This window comes from Haliotis rufescens, unplaced genomic scaffold (assembly GCF_023055435.1).
Source record: "Haliotis rufescens isolate VD_foot unplaced genomic scaffold, xgHalRufe1.0.p SCAF_19, whole genome shotgun sequence".
NCBI classification, from domain to species: Eukaryota; Metazoa; Mollusca; class Gastropoda; order Lepetellida; family Haliotidae; genus Haliotis; species Haliotis rufescens.
This window is the reverse complement of record NW_025963879.1, coordinates 8,377,266-8,392,047: the sequence shown is the minus strand read 5'-3', so window position 1 is coordinate 8,392,047 and position 14,782 is coordinate 8,377,266. Positions and strand designations below refer to the sequence as shown.

Below are 14,782 nucleotides of genomic sequence, written 5' to 3'. Positions count from 1 at the left end.
GTGCTATGACCATTGCTAGGGAGTGTGTTAACTGCTTTCCATTTTGTGATGAAATATCTGCATCAAAGTTAGCAACAACAACTTGAGTGAAACATGCATCACCATTGCTGATGCCTGATAATTCAGTCATGTGCAGCAGCGTGGACAGCTGACTTCTTGAACCTGAGAACTTCATCATGGGAACAAACTACTTGAAAATTGTGCATTAACTGGATCATATCTTTGGAATGGCGCAACTTCATGCCAAGTCCAATCTGTAAGTCAGTAGGGGTGTGCTTCAAGATTCCAGTTACCATATTACCCATCAATAGAGATGAAGGGGTGTGATCAAGGTTTGATGATAAGGAGGCAAAGAGTTCCATTAGGTTTTGCTAGTAGCCTGCTCCGCATCTGATAATGTGAGTCGTGTTTTATAATGCTCTCTGTCTGTTGCAATCTGTTTGGTCTCCTGCTTAATCTGCTTTGACAACTTGGTAATAGAATTTTGAAGATCATCATTTTCATCTGGTTCCAATTGTAGAACAGAGGAAGCTGCTGTTTGAAATGCAATAACATTGGCATATCCAGGAGAGGACAATACTAGGAGTTCTCGACTGAATTGCTGGGCTTGTTTCTGAATCAAAGTTTTTCGACACATTTTGCTACCTCCATTGTCTGCGTATAGTTTATGCAACTCCACCGAGCTCCACTGTTTCATCTGACACAACAGCATTAACAAGTTTCTTGTATGGTTCATCAAGGTCATCTCCAGAAAACTGAGAAGAATATTTTGCTCTAGCCACTGCCCTTTCTCCCATAAATCTACCACAGTCAACGTGATACATTGCATCCGCAGCATGTAGATCACTCACAGCTCCTTCAATCTGTATCCTTACTTGAGAAACCAACTCATTGTGTCTTTTGTCACATGTATCACTGATAACCTCCTTGAGAGACTTTTTTTCTAATTTGTATTCCAACTGGCGAAACAAATATGCTGGCCTCCATTGATTTGGATGCTTTTTATCCTATATCAAAGTACAGTCTTCTCCACAAAATACACAATGTTGCAGAAGGTCAAACTCAGAACTGTAAGATCGACGAGCACGCTTTACATTTTGTTCATTCAATTCACTACCAACAGACCGTTTGGTAACTCTCTTCAAATGGATTTTTGATGTATATGTTGACACACAACCTCTATGACACTGTACTTGGACACTGGCATCATTGTCCAAGTTCCTTTGTAGCTCTAAATGCTTTCCATCAGCGTAGTGTTTGCTGTAGCTGATAATAGTCTATATTCTCCGAGGTCCAGCAGCAGACCTCGGGCAAAGAATTGGTCCCACTGCTGAGATATCAAGTTCGAGCTTTGAGGCAGCCATTGAAAGGGACCGGTCATTAATTGTTCAATTCTTTTTTTAAAAAAAGTTGGTCCAGTCTTTTTTGGCCAAGTTTGTTTTGGTGGGAATTTCTTAAAAGTATTTAACACATTAAAGCACAAACATGTGTATAACAGACATAATAGGTTTTGCTTTATTTGCACCTCTTTTGAGGTTACTATTATTTTTATTTATTTTTATTGTTTTTTATAATTTGATTTCAACATGAAGTGGGAATTTATCTTATTTTGTATCTATAGTACATTAATAATCGTTAGAAAATCCACAAGCATCCCATTTGACACTGAATAATATAATAACAAATGTATTATACTATATATAACGATATAGACCATGTTGCCTATTATCTTGATTAATTACATTTCCAAATGAAACTATTTCATTAAGAATAACATATTCTGATATGTTGAAGGCAAAACAATAGTGATATGCATCAAAAGTAGTCCCATATTAAATACAATTAGCACGGAAGAGATATTTTCATGTTTTAGTGGCCATTTTGGTGGCCATCTTGAATATTTTAAAATGCCCAAAGATGACAGAGTGTCATCAGTCATTTTCATAACCTAGAATGTGTACTTAAACCAATCCAGCAATAACAAATACTTTCATTAAATCTACAGGTAACCTAGCTCTACATTGAAAACATGGTATGTTTATATTCCTAAATGACAGAAAAGTTGTGTCAGAAATTGTGGAGACTCATTTTTAAAATTATGTGGGGACCCATTGACATGAGAGAAAATGATACATTTGTATTATTTAAATTTTGACATTCATAAGTATTCATAGTAAACCCCATCTTTTGCTTCATATGACAAAAAACCAAACACACCAAATGTTGCACATTTTGTCTGCACCCGACCCCGAAACTTATGAATCACATCTCATAGTGTATTCGTTGCAGCCCAACTATATATACAACCTTCTGAAAAAAGATGTGTCTTTCGAATGGTCCAACAATTGCCAACAGGCAATCAAACAGCTAAAGAAAGCCCTTTACAGCAGCCCCATCCTTGCATATATATATATATATATATATACTGACCATCTCATGGCATAACTTGTAATGTTGTTAATTCTCGTCTTTTGACAATGCAATTTCATTTAAGTATCTTTCAGTCATATCAAAGTGAGACAAGCTGACCATAACCTTGTCCAAGGATACAGCACAGTGACTTGAATGATATGGCTTCTTGAAATGGAAGATTTGAAATGATTATTAATAACCATATAAGGGATACTGACATATTGTCTCTCATGGTGATTTCTCTCTTTCAAAGATAATGGCTTTGCGCACGAAATACTCTGTATTGATTGGGATGGCGATATTACGGTCACGACCCCAAGACAGCCCATCCCCCGATAGAAATCAAATGATCCGCCCCTTCGAATGTGATTTAGGCCTAAATTAAAAAAGGAGTCCAGCTCAAGTCTAGCATGATTTGGCAATCACGATTCCCTCATTTCTAAATTAAGAATTGTTCTGGGATCCATTTGGATTGTATTATTTTTATTTGGTAGATACATACTTTCAAATGCGATCACGTTATTTATGGGACAAAATCTAGATCTAAATGTCAGTCTACGCGGGCATCGACTGACGACGCCATTGGCGAACTTTGAAAAACGTAGATCCAGTAAAATACATAATATAAGAAGTGCAGGTGATTTTGCTCTCATTAACTGTCAGTTGATTAACTACAGTGTTGCAAAGTATAATTCTCTATAATGTTTATCCCAGTGCTGGTCGTATCACATTTCCTGGTCGCTTCCAAGTGGCAACAGACGGTAATAAGCGAAGGAGCCTTTGCACCCTGAGGGTTAAAGGGAGACAATCGTGACTTGATTAATGTTGCACATGCGCAAAGCTCTGTTATTAAAGAGACTGGCGGCGAATATTTGCCACATGAATATATGATTTTAATGGGTAAGAGCATTTTCATTAATTGTTTCGTAATATTTGCAAAACAATCATACGTTCATGTGAAAAACAATATGTCTTTGGCTGCATATTTTTAGGTGAGGTAATAATGCTGGAATATCAATGAACGAGTAAAAGTGCCCTATGCTATGGATAACTTAGAAATGTGAAACCCCGTTTCGGTTGTCGTTTCCGGATAATGATTCATGCGAGCGACGGAGACTTTAGTCACCGAGCGATAATTTTCCAACAGCTGTATCGTGTGTAGGCATAGTCCAGTCAAGGAAGCTACGGAAACAGCTCATAGTTTTCAAGGAACAAGGCATCATCGTGTTTTCAGCGGTTTGTGCACTCAGCCATCGGTGACGGGGCCGACCAAGCCCGACCAAACGATTGCTACAAAGGCTAGATCTACTCGGTGTGGATAACAAGGCCTATATATACGATTTATAAAGACTTTTGGGAGGCATACCTGGATTATAAACACAGCTCGGGAATTGGCTTAAAACTGTTGGATAAATATGTCAGCAGTAGAAAGTAAGTCCCTTTGTTACATGTTGTAACCTTTCGTTAGGAGTATTGCCTAGAAGGCAAGGTAAAACCATCTTGTTCCCAAGATGAAAGATATCTTTGTCCTCAGAATTGATGTTTGAATGAATTGGATGCCAAGTTCTTAATGATGATGAAATTTCAGTTTTGGTTAATGCCTTTTTGCTCTCTCTCCAGCCCAATGAAATGTGACATGAACTAAACACCTGTCAATTGCTGAGTTTGAAATTCATTTTAGTGTTTGTGGGCATAGTGTAAATTATTACATAGAGTTAGGAATGGAATTTTGAATGGGACAATTTGAACATACCCTATTTATAAACAAGTCTCCAGTATAATAGACTAAGACAGTTTATAAACAGCTGTCACCGATATATATATGTATGGCAGATAAGCTATGGGACATGGGCATCAGCTTCTCTCCTCAGCCATTACCCACACCAGTGGTTTAGGGAAAGGAGACATACCTAGACAAGGAAATAGTTTATACAGTACAGTAACCTAATGAGGCACAACATAATATGTGAAGAACCAAATATATATCTGTTCTGTTTTGATATTTATCGTGTTTATTATCATAAAAAAGGCTATCTATCCAGTATTGCAATTGTTACAGAGTAGACTTGCACATGTCACTACAGCAATGGGTGTAGCTGTTTACAAACCGTCAGTTCGATTCAGTTATTATATCAGTAAAGGGTCAATATAACACAGTTTGGTTTCAGTGTGAGATGAGTATATTCCACTGTGTCTCATTCAAAATTCTATTCCAGTTCATCAATCCATACCCCATTCCAAACTTTACACTGTGCCAAGTTTGTGGGCTTATGGTTTCCAGTAATGGAGTGGTGTTTTCACTATTTTTATATAATAACAAGTTTGTCGGATTAGAGATGGACCAAGGATAAACGGTTTGTCATTGGACATGTTTGATCCTGGCACGATTTAAGAATAAGATTTGACTCCCGGGGGACATATACCTGTGGGCCACCCCATGTCCTTTCATTGCTAAGAGACATGATCATGGATTTGAGAGTCAAAAATGACCCTCAAGAGTCCAGAAGCTGGGATAGTTCACTGAGAGCGAAGCTAGGTCCAAGTGAAATAAGGTGCAAGCAAGCCTATCATCTCTCTATCCGTAAACATTCTCACGTCTTCTCAAAACTGGCACTGCAGATGAATCTGAATTTTAAAATTAAAATAATTGGATATATTTTATTTTAGAACTAACTAAAAAAGAAACCACACGATCTTGAAATCTGAAACTTTTATATGAATCTGAATTTTAGCTGGAACTTCATGAAGATGTGTTGTAAGACCATAATTCAGTTTGAATTTGTTTATGGCTTAGTAATGAAAATATAATATTAAATTTTGGATATTTTTTATGCCATTATCACTACAATTGATGCAGATAATTCCATTGGGAATAACATTAAGCTTTTATCTTGAAGTTAAAAAGAATATCTAATTTTCAAGCAGATCACTGGTGTTGGAGCTTAAACTTTGTGTAGATGTCATGATATTGATTAATTTTGTTGGTGCGCCATCCTATGTATGCACTCAACTTTGGCCATTTTCCTGTTATCCATCATTCAGTCATAATTACATGACAGTATATAGCAACTCTTTCCCATCTTGAGGACTAAAGATTTCATGTTTGACATTTAGCTTGAAACCTATGAAGATCCAGGGTGGAATAGGTCTTCAGCAACCCATGCTTGCCGTAAAAGCCAACTATGCTTGTTGTGAGAGGCGACTAACAGAATAGGAGGGTCAGACTCGCTGACTTGGTTGATGCATGTCATCGAACCCAATTGCGTGGATAGATGTGCATGATGCCAATCACTGGATTGTCTGGTCCAGACTTGATTATTTACAGACTGCCGTCATATAGCTTGAATATTGCTGAGTGCGGCGTTAAACAACAAACAAACAAAAACATTTAACTTGAATGTACCTTGTGAATGAAATTGCCCTCATTGTTATTTTACCAATCCTACCAACCTTTGAAATTTATACAGTTAACTCAGCTACATTTTTAACTCAAGGTTTAACATTGGTTCTTTTTCTGGGGTGCTAAGTCATTGTCTGATACATGATAGTCAGCCAAAATGTCTAAAAGGTATTAACATTTTTTTTTTCTGTTGGTGTACAAGAATGTCCTTACGAACATGTGCTAAGATCATGAAAATGTCCTTATCACAATTGTCACTGTTAACATGGTGAACATGGTTTATCACAAATTTCAACACTTATGCAAGTTAAGGACATGGATATTATTGTTTCTAAGGCGTGGCAGTTTTGATGGTTGAATGTGGTAGCAGAAAATCTTGGTGCAACACTGCTTTAACTATTCGCACACTGCGTTAAATATGGTATTATAAATGAGGTAATTTCCAGCCTGCTATTGCTGGCATAATCTGGGAAGCTGAACAAAGAATCTGCCCTGGTATAGCTGCAGCTCCAACAGATGTTCCAGTTGATAGGCCTTGCTTCCATCACTACAGGCTTGCCTGACACGTGGCCAATGGATTACCTCTTTTGCTTGCCATTCTAGAGTTACCAAGTGTGAATGCTATCAGTGTTACTAAGAATGATAAATGCATGATGGAGAGATTTTAGTTCGATTATGTTGATGTTTGTGAGAAATACATACAGGGTTTTACACCATGCACAAATGTTGTGAATGGATGCAGAAAAAAGTATGTACTGCACCCTGAGGGACGCACAATAAAATTCATTGCACCTACAGTGCATCAAGATCAGTTATGGGCGTCATTTCAAACATCAATCATGGCCACTGTCCACATGATCATTGATTCATTTCAGGCTCTATAGTAATTATCAAAACTTACCATGCTTACTGTAAGCTACACCATTTCATTACTTTACAGAACTTTCATATTGCCTGCAAGGACCCTTAAAATCTATCAGGGGGGTCCCCTGGAACACTACTTTTGTAAGTCAAGGTAAATCCCTGAATCAGAGACCATCTCTGCCTGCATGTAGAAATCAAAGAACGTTTTGGTAATAATTGGCTTCTAGTCCAGAGCTCCAGATAAGCTTTTGGTGTTGTGGGTATTTTACGCATGCATTTTAAAATCATTGGGTATCAGTAATTCTATCTGGGTATTCAAATTTCTGTTACCCACTAGTTTTTACACATGTGGGTATTTAAGTTAAATATTTAACTATTCATCTAGTCCCTGCAAACTGGTGTCGTGTGGGTTAGAGAGCTTTATAGGACTCAACAATACCACGATACTTCCACAAGAAAGTGTGATGGCAAATGATCATGATGTAACTGTCATCGTGGAGTTTGGCTAGGTTGATGGAATGCCCGTTTATAATTTCAAAATAAGTTGCTGATTCGCTAATCGAATACGCAGGGTTACTTCACCATATTTTGATGATACGCACAAGTGTTATTTTTGTAGCGTATCTGTAATGTTCGTTGCGTATTTGATACGCTTGGATTTTATTTTACTGCATATTTCTGCATTTCTGATGCGTAATTTACGCAGATAAGCAGCCTATCTGTAGCTCTGTAGTCATTAACATTTGCCATTGTTCTTTCTCATTTCATATGATTCCTGATGGATGTACTTGTGGATAAATCAACTGTGACAATAGCTTCGGTAAGTGTTATGATTCCTCCTTGAAGTTGATTTGGAGAAGAGTTTGTCCTTTGACAACAGAGTTAACAGCCTGTTGCATACATTATCATGATTGTGGTAATGACTAGCCTAGTCAGTCTTTGTTGCAGGAAAGGAATTAGTTATTATATTTTATAGCAATTTATAATCTGGAAAAATGTAATTCCAATTTTGTAATTCTTACAGACATTTAAGCAACCAATTGATCAGTCAATACATATGTCACCAGTGACAGTTGTCAAATGTAAATAGATGTCCGTTATTTAGTTCTTTTCATTTTTTGGTAAAAATATGTTCTATTTTATGTGATTAATGGTTCCTTTTTATTAGAAATTCCCTTTCAATAATGCCAGTTATTTCATTTCTACCATAACGGGCAAGGGTTAAGAGATATGTTTGTCTCAGTGACAGGTGATGCGTAACCGACAGGGATACTTTCATCAACATAAGGCACATTTTATGAATTGACAATGCTGTTGTAATGAAATCTGAAAAAATTTCAAATGAGTCCGATCTGTTTTGATGAATTTTAAGCTCATTTAACTTAAAGTCCGATGAGCTTATGTCATGGCTTTGTTGTTCACTGTTGGCATCGATGTCGTCTGTATACATCTCTCCAGAATTCACTCTTCCAATGAAGCTGAAACTTCACATTTGTTCCAGTCAATAACAAAACAGGTACTTGTTCAAGAGGTTCAAATCAGATTTTCAATATGGCCACCACAGAAACACCCATTTATCATGTTTTGGGTCATTACGATGTCATTAAAATGTAATGAAATGTGGAAGGTATGTAGTCAGAACTGGGGCTCAACTTATATTATTTGTGGTCTTTTTAACTTTTATCTTAGCATTTAGACCATATAGAAAGCCAAAACTTCTTATGTCTATGACTTTTAATTCAAAATGTAATGAAGTTTGATATATGTCTAGTTAGCAAGGTTAGTAGCATTTCTCAACACATTTTTCTCTATGTGTTAAGTTTGGACCATTATTTGACCTTTGCTGTTTAAAAGTCCAGTTTCCACCCTTGCCAAACCAGGCTGGAATTCCTGTGCTTCATCGTAGTGCCATCAGTGGCTATTACGAGTGATGTCCCTTCTAAGCCTCTTCTATGGAACAATCAGATTCCACCTCTCGTATCACTTGCATTTGCTTCAAACAAAACAGTCAAGATGATCTGATGGATAATCAAGGTCTATGTTGTGATAAAACGGGTCTTACATCTCGAAATGCATCAAATCATGTGAGCACCTTGATTAAAAACATGAAAAGATTTGGAAAATATCTGTTGACAACGAGTTGGCGGTGCACATGCTTTACAAATTCTGCAATTGACCGAAATCTGCAAGACAGTTTACGAACCGGATTTCGATTTTGTTGCGCAATTATAATTGGACTATGCATAGACTCGTTAGTCCAGCCAAAATGTTACTCCATAATACTAGCCTAGTTCGGCAAGGGTAGAAACTGAACTTTTAGAAACTGAACTCTCTTGCCTCGGGAAGATGTTTTTAACCATGCTCCTTTAAAGTATAACATTCTCTTAAAATGCATTTCTTTGCACTACAGACAACCTATGAAGCAATGAAACTGAAACTTCACATACTGTGTTTCCGTCATAGATGACATCTGAATTTGTTTAAGAGGACTGAATCAAATTTTCGATGTGGTCACCATGGCAGCTGTTTTGAAAAAGCTTTTTAAGATACTGTGCTGAAAGACAAAAGGTGTCGACTGCACTTTGTGATAAAGTATGCATTTTGAGTTACGTCATAATGGGCTGATGTCATGATGTCATTACCCCCATTGTGATCTAACATATCCTTGGTAACATTGTTCTGTCAATGCTGTCAAAGCAAGATGGCACGTCCACATCAATTATCGATCGGTGAAGTTGTTTCTTTCAACTTATTGAACAACTGTATTACCTGGGAAGAAAGGTAGCGAAATGCTGTCAAATCTCTCTTTCCATTGTGTTTTTTCAAACATATTCAAACCACTGTGTCCGTGCGAAAGCAGTCACAAAGTTGTCCGAAGCATGTGTTGATGCCAACAGATTTATGACTATCTCTGGTAGTGGCGGGGCAATACGTCAATGCATCGGTGGATTGCAGTTTTTAACTTTAAGTATCGATCACAGCCTTACACTAAGTAAAAAATATTGATTCTGACTTTAAATGTTTGCTTTAATAACTGTTCCTCTAAACACTTATCAGTATTGCAAGTTAATAGTGAAAACATACATATTTTCACACATATTTGAAGTGCCACACTTCATACTGCCTACTGTAAATCATCTGTGTGCCAAGTATTTGGCCATCCTCTCTATGAAAAAGATGGCTTATGCACCACAGATAAGAGCACATGCAAGTATCGTGATACATATCGGATCGTGCATAAAGTATCGTGATGCATATTGGATCGCACAGTTGGTGTATTGTCCCAGCCCTAATCTCTGGACACAAACATGATCATTCCTTGAAGAGTTTCACAACCACATGTACATCTGTTTCTCAGTGTAAGGCATTTAGCAACATACTGCAGACAAAACAACCGCTATTGCTTTTCCTCTGCCATGTTCGTCCCACGACAACGCCGTATCACGCTCCATGCGGGCTGTAGACTCGTGTCAGTGGCGGTATCATGTAGTGCAACAAACTTTGTAAGGATACTATTATTACTATTACATGGCTTGCAGTTGCTGCTGTCTGCTGACACAAGTGGTGGAAATGAAGTTGCAATTTTTACGACAGTTTTATCCAATGGTTGATGAACATGGCCATGAGTGACAAGGGCACATCTCCATGAAATCTTTTGGCGCAGAATCTTGTTCAGTTCACAGTAACCAGCGACACAGAACTTTGGTTATGTTTGGGTTAACTCGGCCCCACTTGTTTCAAGTAACATGATTAAATGTGTCATGAATATTTTGTATACTCTGTTGAGTATCAATCATCTAACTGTTTTATCCTATGGTTGATTAACATGGCCATGAGTGACAAGGGCACATACCCATGAAATCTTTTTGGTGCAGAATCTTGTTCAATAATTCAAAATGTCTGACAGGTAAGGGGCCAAACGGGTTTAATCAGATGATAAGTGTGGTATCTCTTTGTGTCAACATTGTTCTACATCATATTACTACCGTGGATAATACAAAGAAATTGGGGGCGGTCGGGTAGCCTAGTGGTTTAAGCGTTCGCTCGTCACACCTAAGACCCAGGTTCGATTCCCGACATGGGCACAATGTGTGAAGCCCCTTCCTGGTGTTCCCTGCCATGATATTGCTGGAATATTGCAAAAAGCGGCGTTAAACCTCACTCACTCACTACTAGAACGTTGTTACAATGCTCGATTTAGCTATGTATATAAAACAAGCACAAGTGCAACCAATTATTGGAAAATGCATTATGTTAAAATATTTCAAATTAGTGACTTTGAACACGATCAGTACCTCTAATTAGGAGATAAACATATTGAGTTTTTAAGATAGAGCTAGGTTACCTGTAGATTTAACACGCTAAATTGAATTTGGAACTGAACACGCAGTCGTTGCATAACCAATCTGCGACGGAGCATTGAATACTGGATCCTTGCCTAGACTGGTATCTTCTCCTGCTAGCGGATGCACAAAGCTTATAATGGCCCCACACTGTCTTTGCTTCCCACTATATACTCTGGTTTTCAACATCAGTCGTTTTGGCGGTGTCCAGAACCCTTACCTGATCACCTCTGCTCTATGCACATGATGTCTCGGTTTTGGTTTGATGATCCTTGTCGGTCGTTCCTCTTTTCGTCTTAGCATGCTTCAATCACTCGGGCATGATTGATAGCTTTTACAAAGTGTTAAAGAGACGACAAGCTTGCTCACCCTATTGTCTGTAAGAGTGGTGTGGTCAGTCTTGTAGTACTGATTGCCTGGAAACCCTTTCCGGATTGGTTGTAAGTCATATGCTGAATATATGCTTTCAAAGCTACTCGATCATTCATGTAATGATGTCCAACATGAAAACATGTAACACATGTTATACCCGATTTCATATTGTTACATCCGACTAAAGGGGTTGCATCACCTGTTATGGTGTTTTTTTATTTACTCACGAGTTCTCGTCTTTATGACACTAGGCAGTGATATGGCTTCATTTATGTGTATCACTGTTTTGCACCAGCTTCCTCATGTATGTCTCATGGTTGTAGCCTCTATGGGCTAGGCTATCTGCGCCTTGCCTTCTAACCGTGGGATAAATGCATAGTGTCGAATTGGATAAGTTTAAAAAAATTGTAATTTTTGCATTAAATTGTATATTTATTATATACTTATCCTGTCTCACATGCTATAAGCCCACCAAGCCATCCCCACATCACAGCTTCTCTAGCCTGTCTGCTGTAACAAAGAGAATGATTTTGCAGGGGTAGTCTGGTGATCCGGATGTGTAAGCTCACAACACACAGGATTACAGTGCGCAACCCATTAGTTAGGGTGGTGACCATGGTGATGCTGTGATGTGTTCGAATGGATAGTTTTTAGAAGCTGGAAACTTTGTTCAACCTGTTTTCCGCGTAAGGATTGAAAGAAGAAATGTATTATGTGACATAGGGTGAATATATAAATATACAATTTAATGTAAACTTTATTTTTAAACTTGATTTTGTTCAAATTTTGTATGTGTGTGTAGACCGCTGAGTTCTAGATTCCGTCAAAATCCCAAAGCTGTAGGCTCAAAGGCCAAGGGCAGATAACTGAAAAACAAGTATTTTTTAAAGATATATTTTGCCCTATTGCTCCGCAACCGCTTGTCCGATTACTTTGAAAACTTGCATGTATCTGCTGCTTTAGTTACTTGACATTTATTGTTCTTTGACTTTGGTCATTGGTCACGTGGTTTGGCAGCCATATTGGATTCAAGGTTTTCACAGTGTCTTTTGGGTACCTGTCTTCAAATGCAAACAACTTCGAATCCACTGCATGAAATGTTTCCAAACTGTCTGATAATTTCGGCTAACGTTAATAGCTGAATTTGGATATCTTTTTTAGTTGCGTCTGTATTTTGATTAAAAAAATTCACCGGAATTTTAATCTAAAGATCATATCTTGTAATGTTGTTGACAGAAACTATTGCAGTTCACAAGAAGTAAGTGTGCCATATGCATCTACTTTTTAGTTCTTGGTTGCCTGCTTAAAGTAAGATCACTTGGTGGTGATACTTGATTTATATTTCGGACACATTGCAAACGGTGACTATCTTTTGACAGAGTTGGTACAAACAAACCCTTTGATGATTCGAACATGTTCAAGGTCGGAAATGGGTTCAGAAGAAACTTTGCACACGCCAACTTGGCAGCGGCGACACCCTGCAAGTTGTGCCCTACAAGTGACAGATTTGGTACAAGGACACCCTTTGAGGATTCGAACATGGACATTTGTGCACAGTGTAACTTGGAGCCCACCATGGCTGCTTTGCAGCCATTGTAATGGCATCGTTAAAAAATTTCCCCATGTCAGAAGTGAAGTTAGAAATCATATTTTTAGCAATACCTTGTTCATCATATGAAACTGCAAATAAACATGACAAACACATAGAAAATAATTAATATGAAGACACACTTCATGCAGTGTATGATTAACAAAATAAAATTTGGTATTCAGAAATGAATCAGGATATTAATCTATTTATCAGTTTCAATGAAAAAGAAGGAAGCAAACTTTCACAATTACAACTGCCGAAAGTCAGATTGTACTTTTTGAGATATGATTATCAATCTAAAAACTGAATCTGCTATGTGGATCAATACAGTTGGCACATCGGTTTTTTTTATTCATACCTCAATGAGCCGAAAAAAATCCACAGTCAATCCTTAATTGAATTACAACTGAATAGCACATGAGCAACAAGAATAAATCTAAAAGCATGAATATTAAACAATTATCTTAATATCCCAGATTCAATATACAGTCAAGTCTTGTTAATCCGACAGTCGGCTTTATCTGACACTAATGATGTGAACCAATTAAATCAGTGCTATTTAGACCGATTAATGCAACATTCCCTCACTCCGACACACCTAACTTGCAACTAGTTACCAAAATCACTTATTAGTCTTATCAGTCTTCTTAATCCGACACAGTGATCAGCATACTCCATGGTCATCTGCCCGTGAGTACACAGCCCGTGTTTTGATGCAAGAAGAGTCAGTTGGTAGCTGCATAACAACGGCTGCAGAGATAAACAATATACAATTAATACTTTAAGTAAAGAAAACAAGATTAATCACATGCTTAGATTACCTCAATCTCATTAAATCAGATACACGTTCTCGCTATCGCCGAGGAAATCCCATTACAGGTCATGTCAGAACAACCTTTCGCAAACTATGACCGATCAATGAAATGACTAACAGGAAGTCAATGTTAGCCACTAAGGAAGCAGCTTTCTTAAGCTTTGCGGTACCAGTTTCAAACTGTCTTCTTCCATTCCAGACTTATCTTTTTAATGTATTGAATAAGTCATACAGTCCGTAACAGTTGTTTTGTGTTAAGCTTAAGAGAATAAGCTTAATTGGAAAATTTAATTCCACTGACAATGTGACATAACAATATGAATATTTCATTTTTCATTTTTTTATAACGTGCTAATATCATTATCTATCGTGTAATTGTCTGATTTTTTATCACGAACGTTGATACTACTTAATTTTGTTTATCTGACATACTCGTTACTCTGATATAATCATATGCAACAAACCATGTCGGATTAACGGGGCTTAACTGTACTTGATTTCATTTGTCCTACATACTCATTAATCCAACATATTCATATGCAACCAACCATGTCGGATTAACGTGACTTGACTTACTTGATTTCATTTGTCCGATATACTCATTAATCCAACATAATCATATGCAGCCAACCATGTCGGATTAACGGGACTTGACTATAGATCAACTTGACATATGAAAGTAAATCATCTCTTTGCGGCTATGTGAACTACAATGACAGCGATAAGTGCGTTTATTGAAGATGTGCAGTTATTCAATCGTATGTCTTGTGTACACTTAAAATAGAAATAGACAATCCTGTGTGTGTATAAGCTTGATATTTGGTTATAAATTGGCATTATTGATTGTGATAAGTTAATGTATTAATGATTGATTATCTCTTGACTGCTGATTTTTTTATATTTTCAAGTGATGAAAATGATGATTTAGATCCATAAAGACACCTTATTGTTATTATCAATATTTTAGGACCATGCCTGATTGAATG

The 14,782-nt window shown here is 37.4% G+C and overlaps 1 protein-coding gene across 2 annotated transcripts in view; it reads left to right on the top strand.

Annotated features, from left to right (window-relative positions):
• Positions 1-3,236: 3,236 nt before the first annotated feature.
• LOC124123237 (septin-7-like) overlaps positions 3,237-14,782 on the top strand; it is a 112,450-nt gene continuing 100,904 nt past the window's right edge. The window contains exons 1-2 of one of the 2 annotated variants that reach the window (XM_046486539.2): positions 3,237-3,312; positions 7,492-7,496. In XM_046486539.2, coding sequence (XP_046342495.1) covers positions 3,300-3,312; positions 7,492-7,496 — 18 coding nt within the window. In that variant the 5' untranslated portion in view covers positions 3,237-3,299. Of the gene's footprint in view, positions 3,844-7,491; positions 7,497-14,782 lie in introns of both variants that reach the window. The other variant, XM_046486538.2, reaches the window with a different exon arrangement.